This window comes from Sphaeramia orbicularis, chromosome 5 (assembly GCF_902148855.1).
Source record: "Sphaeramia orbicularis chromosome 5, fSphaOr1.1, whole genome shotgun sequence".
Lineage (NCBI taxonomy): Eukaryota > Metazoa > Chordata > Actinopteri > Kurtiformes > Apogonidae > Sphaeramia > Sphaeramia orbicularis.
In genome coordinates, this window is record NC_043961.1 from 36982371 (window position 1) to 36989912 (window position 7542).

Here is a 7542-nt window from a genome sequence, read left to right on the forward strand (position 1 = left end):
TACAATTCTTGAAGATATGCAGCATTTCCAAAACTCTGAACACACATGCGTGACAGCAAACTTATCTCTTCAAACCTCAACCTCGCATGTCAAATCTAAACTCTCCACTTGAATCCCTTTAATCTCACACACAAGCCAAACTTTGCTCTCAGACTGCATGCAAACGTTATCCGTTATCTTAACTTTTAACCTTTATTCATGCAGTCACTCATTCTTAGGTTTTGCACAGCCTCTGTGAGTCTGAACACTATCAGCACTATATAATTATTTGCATTTGTCTTTTTTTTTTCTTTTCGGATGAGTTGCAAGAGTAGCCTACTTGCTACACACATACAGCATATGAAGTAAGTCTGAAGGTGATGGTCACTCTCAATATTTGTCAGATTTACCTTTATGTGCATTGCATGTTACTGAGTCCTGGTATATTTGGTGGTTTCTAATGGGGTTGTGATCAAATCCTCTTTAAGTAAGTCATTTCAGTCCATTACACTGTCTGGAGTATTTTAACTCATGCTGTGGTCAGGTGGTGTCTCATAATAACATCTATTAGTAGTGTAAAATCTTTTTTTTTTTTTTTTTTGCCTCAATTCACAACTTTTTATTTTTATTCTTTCAGCACAATCACATCACTGCACAATCAGATCACACATCAAATACACAAACACTATACAATTACTCATTACATAGTGTTGAGACCAGTTCATAACCGTACAACTTCTTACAGTTTTTCACAGCCTATTTGATACCTATTTTACATAATGAACATAATATGAAGACACAACACATGAATACATTTTGAAGTGTTTTAATTAATCAATGTAATATAGTAATGTAAACAGAAATGAAGTGAAAAAGCTTTGAAAAAAATGTATGACATTGTAAAAAAATAAAAAATAAAATAAAATTCAGAGAACACAGTAAAATAAAAATAATAATTCCACATCATTACCACAGTAAACCAAAAACAAAAATAGTTTGTACATAAAGAAAGAAATCATATTTATTCTGCCTCAGCATCTTGTTTTTGTTCTGAGTCTGGACAGATTCACATCAATGTAACTGGCAGTATTGGTCCTAACCACAAGGAAAACAGTAGTTCAAATAATTTTACATGTGTTTTTTCATAGTTTATACATTTTACAACAAAAACCCTGCACTCCTAGTAATATAAATAGCCCATTAGAGATGTAAGAAAATACTACATTTTTAGGAAACCCTCTTAAAATAAGTATAATGACCTTTTAGTGATAACTGTTAGTCAGGTTGACCTTTTGAAGAGCTGTGAAAGCTGTGTTTTGGACAGATGCCCTCAGTCTGAATCACTACTGCTGCTGCTGCTGCTGGAGGACTGTGAAGACAAAAAAAAGCAGTGTAAATATAAGTACAAATGTTTATTGCAATATGAGCTGCATTTTTTTAATGCAGGATTTGCAGTAACAATTGATCGATTGGGTTAAGATTGAGAATAACCTCCAAACACTTCCAAAGTACAGTGGGTCATATAAGCCAGACAGCGACAGTCAACTAGTCAGCTAGAGGTGGGCAATATATATCGCCTATGATAATATCGTATATGTTGTTTTGATGATGTGCAATTTTACATTATCGAATATTCATACTGTCTCGAAAAAAAAACCAAATGGACGGTGCATAGACGGTTAAGGAGAGGCACATGAAAGTCGTCATTGGCTGAATGTGTGCCTCAGCAGCCAATCCGCGGACAGGATTCAGTCTCATGGTGACTTGGCAGCACCCAAAACACAACATTGTCTCACATGGAAGAAATATGCAGGAGTGTCCTGTCTCAGCGGATGATTTCATAGCAGACGTGGGTCCACATCACTAGCCTGGAAATGGTTTGGTTTCGACAAGACTGATGTTGGTCAAAAAAACATTATATGCAAGCTGGGATGTCATAAAGGGGGGGTAAACGTGACAAATTCATGGGGCCCAACATTTGTGGGGGGCCCATAGAGCAGTGGAGGGGGTTCAGTGGATACAGGTTAAAAGTTATGAAAATTTCGTGTAAGATCCGCTGTATAAGAAAGACATAGAAGCCAGGAGTCAGACGTTGAAACCATGTTAAGTTTCAGTTTTGTTTCACACCAGTGTTAGTTATGTTAGTTATGGACCACACCCTCACGTATATAACTACTGCCCCTACCCCACGTACACCCCCCCACACACACACATGTTTTGCAGAAGATGTATGAAGCACTTTAAAAACAAACAAGAGCTGTTGTTCTGAAACGCTGTGTCTATCCACAGATGTCCTGGTATGCAAGTAGAGTTTTACCGCATTTTTTGTACAACAACAAAAAAAAAAAAAAAAAAAAGAAAGAAATTCACATTTCAAAGGATATCGTCAGATTATTGTTATCGGGAAATTTAAAAAACACAACAGAGATTTTTTTTTGCTGATATCGCCCACCCCTACAGTTAACTATAAGAAATGTTATGAGCAATGATTTTCAACTCCTCTAATACACTACTGCTATAGTATATAGGTGTTATAAGTAAAGTTGTTGTTTATTATTACCTTTTCTTAACTGTGTTAAAGTTACATTCTGTGTGCTTGACATCTTTAATACATTACATAACTACCTATTAGCTCAGAAGAACTATGCGTACCAGTCTTCATTAAACCAAATCAACACTACAGGCTGTTTATCTTATACACTAGACTATATCACTTATCCAGCACAGTGTAAACCATACAGATTCCCAACCTCTATTGCACCCTACTAGCTACAGTATGTTGAACTATGCACTTGCTGAGTCATGGCTACATGAGTATTGTGTGTTGATGTGAGAAACAGACTCAGTAAAATTGACTGGAAATTGCTGGCACACTACAGCTGACAGTCTTTGTAAGGTTCAAATTCCATAACACATGTGTTTAGCATTAAATAACTAGTCAATAATGCAGCTTTAAAAACATTCTTACCTTGCAGCCATGTTTGTGCCACTTGTGAGCTTTATGTGCTTTCTTCATCTTCTTCCTCATCTTTTTTTGGGCTTTATGTCCCATCAGCCCCATGCCCGCTAGTGCCAGACCTCCAGCTAACCCACCAGACATGGAAGGTACACCGGCAGGATAAGCTCTGTGGTAGCCTTTATAATGACACCCTTTAGGAGAGCGTGGATAATGACCTGGATAAACGCCTGCAGGACGGACGACCGGATATCCACCTGGAGCTACAGGATAAGGATGAGGATGAGCTCCTGGGGCTCCATAGGGCATTGTGCCTGGAGCTGGGTTTGGTACCATGGCTGGGTTTACATAAGCTGGGTATTGGCCAGCTGGATAATTGACGGGTGGGTAGTGGCCAGCTGGGTACTGAACAGATGGGTACGGTGGAGGTGGAGGCTGGGGGAATGTTCCTGAAGAAGGAGTCGGAGGGAAAGCTGGGTTGTAGCCAGGAGGATATGCAGGGTTTGGTGGTCCTATCGGAGGGAGTGGACCTGACGAACAAAAAATATAAACGTATCACAGCCTGTAAAACAGTTTTAAGCCAAGTCATAAATCAAATAATTATGGTTTTACTATGTTTGGTCTCCTACCTTGATTTGGCCACATGGTTGTTTGGTTATGCACGTAAAACAATTTGGTCCCACACAAACTCCTGGAAGAGCAACGAAAAGAAACTCAATGTAAATTCACATTTGATAAAGTAATACATTTAGTGTATAATTGTGTGTATGACTGTTGAGTGTCATTATATGTGACTGAATTTGTTACTTGAAATGATCCATTCTCAGGCCACACATCTTTACTATTTTGAAACTGTCACAAGACTATCACACTACCGCTGTATTTACAGTATATGAGCCAATAACATAATATTAATACCATTTTACTGACAGCATTTTGACCCAGTAGATTCTTTTTGCAACATCCACTGTTGAGAGAGAATTGATATGCATTTGGATTTTTGTCAAGAGAGCTAGCAGGAGTGGATGATGACAGGTCCATTAAATCTGGACGTTAATACAGGCCTGCTTTAGATCCTTCCTGTGTGGAATATGCTTCCTGCTGAGCTGGGTCATATGTTGTAACCAGAAATGTATTCATAACAAGTGATGTTGATAATGGCATGAAAATGGTCAATTATGTAAAGTACTTTAGAAGACGTTTTTTTGTTCTAAATGAAAATTGATGAAATCTTTTGATAAACTATTCATAAAAGACTCAACAAGATAAAAACAATGTCAAAGATGGGAGAAGATGTATCAAGACCTGTTGTCCCTGAAATTGTGATTTAGTGCTTCTTTTATTAGTGACCATAATTTGATTTCCCATTCAAGAGCAACGATGCAACAAATGGTACATATTTATCAAACAAAAGCGCTTCTTACAAATGTAAACATAGAATACTGAAAACTATTGTAGTGATAAATGTTTAACCCTCAAGACCCAAACAGCTGCTGACAACCAAAGGTATCTGCTGACCAAAAATGTTTAATAACTTCTGAACAACTTATCCTACCAATACATTTTAATAATTCAGATAAAATACATTTTGTCATCTTTTCATGGTCATCAGATATGACCCATTTGGACATTCAGAGGCGCCGTACTGAACATGGAAACACTCTCATCTTCTCCAACTTTGATTCACCAATAAAACCCACGTAATTTGACAAATGACAATAGCTAAAGATGCTTGTTGTTGTTTTTTTTTCATTCATAGTTTGTCAAAAAACTATTTTTTTTTCTTTCGCTGTTTTGATATAAACAATGAATTTACTTTTATGAACATCTGTATAATCAGTAAATTAAATGCAAAAAAAAAAAAAAACAGGTCTTCACTGAAAAAAATCCAGAACTTAAAATCAAAATAAATGATAATTAATTACTTTGGGAAGATTAAAGTATGAGATAAATTTAATTAAAAATAGCCATAAGTGGTGCCAGGGACATCAAACCCCACCCCTCGCATATATTGTAGCTTATTTTGGCATGATCCAGCTGATGTCATCATGTTTATGTGTGTACTGATGTCAGCATATCAATTCTCTCTATATATGTGTCAAGTTTGAAGTGAATTGAAACAAAATGGATGTTTTTATAGACATTTGAAATTTCGCCCATTATAAGTAAATGGGAGAAAAAAAAAAGATGTTAAAAATTCATAAAAATTTTGAACTTTGACCGGCTTTTCCCAAAATGTAACCACATCTATTCTGGGGCACTGGCAATCTATAAACCCAGTTTGGTATGAATTCAACCAGTAGTCTTGCTGCTACAGACATATGACATTTCGCCCATTATAATGCTGCGTTCCAGGCCGGTTTTTGAGCCCGTAAGTCACGACTTCAAACCACAACTCACGACTTTGTAACATTCCAGGCAAGTCATGCCAAACTTCCTAAGCGCAAGGAATTGTGGTATCTAGATGTAAACAAACCAGCATGGTGCTCATATACAATCATTTCTATCGCCAGAGGTGCTTGCTCTTTGCTTATTTGGGGGAAACAGAGGAGTAAAAACGGTGCATAAGGCAAGAGAAGCTGTTCTACCTTTTATGTTATGTTATTTGTATATTTGGATTCGTATTTGGTATTAATTTATTCTCCATGGACTGAAAACTAGCTAACGCTAGAGTAGCTGCAGACTGTACAGAACATTTGCAGATAAATAATGTCTGCGCAATACTTTGTTTTAATTAACGATTTGCTTAAACACCGCATCCATGGGGGCCGCCATTGCTACGTGACGTCAGAACTCAGAACTGGGAGTACATCGATCTAGTACCTGCCTGGAACGCAACATAAGTAAACGGGAAAAAAAGATTTAAAAATTAATTTAAAAAAAAAAAAAAAAAAATAGAACTTTGACTGGCTTTTCCCAAAATGTAATCAGATCTATTCTGGGTCACTGGAAATCTATAAATCCAATTTGGTGTGAATTCAACCTATAGTTTTGCTGCTAGAGTGTTAACAAACAAACAAATAAATAAACAAACCAAAAACAATACCCCATTAAAAAAAAAAAAAAAAAAAAAAGGGTGAAAACAGTAGTGGCCAAAAGTGGCTGCATAAATATGTTTTATTTGCTATTAAAATCTTTTACGTTTATTCTTTATAAATCTCTTTCAATCCACCTCAGAAATGCGTGGGAAAAAAAGAAGCAGCAAAATTTGTGTCACTAACTAAACTTCTGGCCATGACTGTACTTCCCTCAACTAAGTAAAACGACTAAACATTCAACTTTTTGTATATTTTTAGCTTTAGTTTCATTTCTACTGCCTACTTCCTTCTATGTTTTAAAATGGTTCTATTACGATCATTTCCAAAAAATCTATTAAATACAGGTTTTCCCCTGACAGTCATGAGGTTTCATAACGTGGTTTACAGCCTCAACAGTAACGCTATATAAACGCACACAGAAAGGACACAACACTTTGGAATGGTTCTGTGCCATAACCGAGGTGAAGTTAGCAGCGGGTTGGATATGCGATGGACAGTCAAGGGCCATCGTCTTAGGGACTATCAATAAGTTACTGTTCTAAATGTTTTTCTTCAATAGTTTCTCAGTCATGTGACCCAGACACTCCAAACCGGTCTCAAATTGTTATAATAAAGAGGACCTTTAGGAAACACCACTTAATATTTCTCTCCAGTCTATATTAATATTTTTTGTGAATATTATTCATATTTTTATGAAAAAATGTCTGTTTTTCTTCAATAGTTTCTCAGTCATGTAACCCAGTGACTCCAAACCAGTCTCAAATTATATGAATAATATTCCTAAAAATATTAATATAGACTGGAGAGGAATATTAAGTGGTGTTTCCAAAAGGTCCTCTTTATTATAACAATTTGAGACTGGTTTGGAGTCTCTGGGTCACATGACTGAGAAACTACTGGGAAAAAAACATTTAGAGCAGTAATTTAGTGATAGTCCCTAAGGTGATGGCTTTTGAATGTCCGTCGAATATCCAACCCGCTGCTAACTTCACCTCGGTTGTGCCAAGAACATTATTTTTCAGCGGTTCAATCTCTTGGACTTACCTTAGAAACTTGCCTCGGGTCTGTGGGAGTTTGTCAAGCCTTCAGTGTTCCGTGTTTGTCTTCCGCATTGAACATTCCACATTAAATATGCATCAGACCCGCCCGTTGTGACAGGATACACACATACGCAATGGCACAAGTCACATGGTGTTGGACAAAAAGTTTGTGTATACTCACTGACAATACACATTCATTGAAAAGGGAGGAACCAGAGGGTCTACCTGTGTTACACACATATTTACAGTGTTTCACATCAGTGACTCATGTGCCATTGGAACATACATTTCCATTACATCATGGATCAACAGTTAAAACAACTCAGGTGTCTGTAAAAGCTTTCACCTACCTGAAACAGCAAAGACACAGGCACAATTATTTGTATTTATTTTACAGATTTTAAGTGTAACTCCAAAGAATAAATCAGTCGCATTTCTTTTGATTCTCTCTCAAATATAATGAAACAGCATTATGCATTGACAAGTGGTTAAATCTGCAAAAGATATATGTATAGATATAGATATAAAC

At 36.6% G+C, this 7542-nt stretch overlaps 1 protein-coding gene across 3 annotated transcripts; it reads right to left on the minus strand.

The window, feature by feature from the left end:
• Positions 1 to 789: 789 nt before the first annotated feature.
• LOC115419665 (proline-rich protein 13-like) lies at positions 790 to 7133 on the minus strand. 3 transcript variants are annotated; one of them, XM_030134580.1, is made up of 4 exons: positions 7018 to 7133; positions 3565 to 3626; positions 2948 to 3465; positions 790 to 1348 (listed from the first exon to the last, which is right to left on the minus strand). In XM_030134580.1, the coding sequence occupies exons 2-4, from the start codon at positions 3578 to 3580 to the stop codon at positions 1310 to 1312; spliced, it is 573 nt and encodes a 190-aa protein (XP_029990440.1). In that variant the 5' UTR covers positions 3581 to 3626; positions 7018 to 7133; the 3' UTR covers positions 790 to 1309. The 3 variants fall into 3 exon arrangements, with proteins under 3 accessions (XP_029990440.1, XP_029990442.1, XP_029990441.1); XM_030134582.1 differs by having other exon boundaries at positions 2948 to 3460; positions 3563 to 3626; XM_030134581.1 differs by having other exon boundaries at positions 7031 to 7077.
• Between the last annotated feature and the right edge of the window lie 409 nt (positions 7134 to 7542).

What these genes read in the sequence shown, in the direction of transcription:
- LOC115419665 (XM_030134580.1), bottom strand. An exon ending in GGCACAAACATGGCTGCAAG is followed by an intron (nt 1,349 to 2,947) that starts GTAAGAATGTTT and finishes TTGTCTTCACAG; the next exon opens with TCCTCCAGCAGCAGCAGCAG.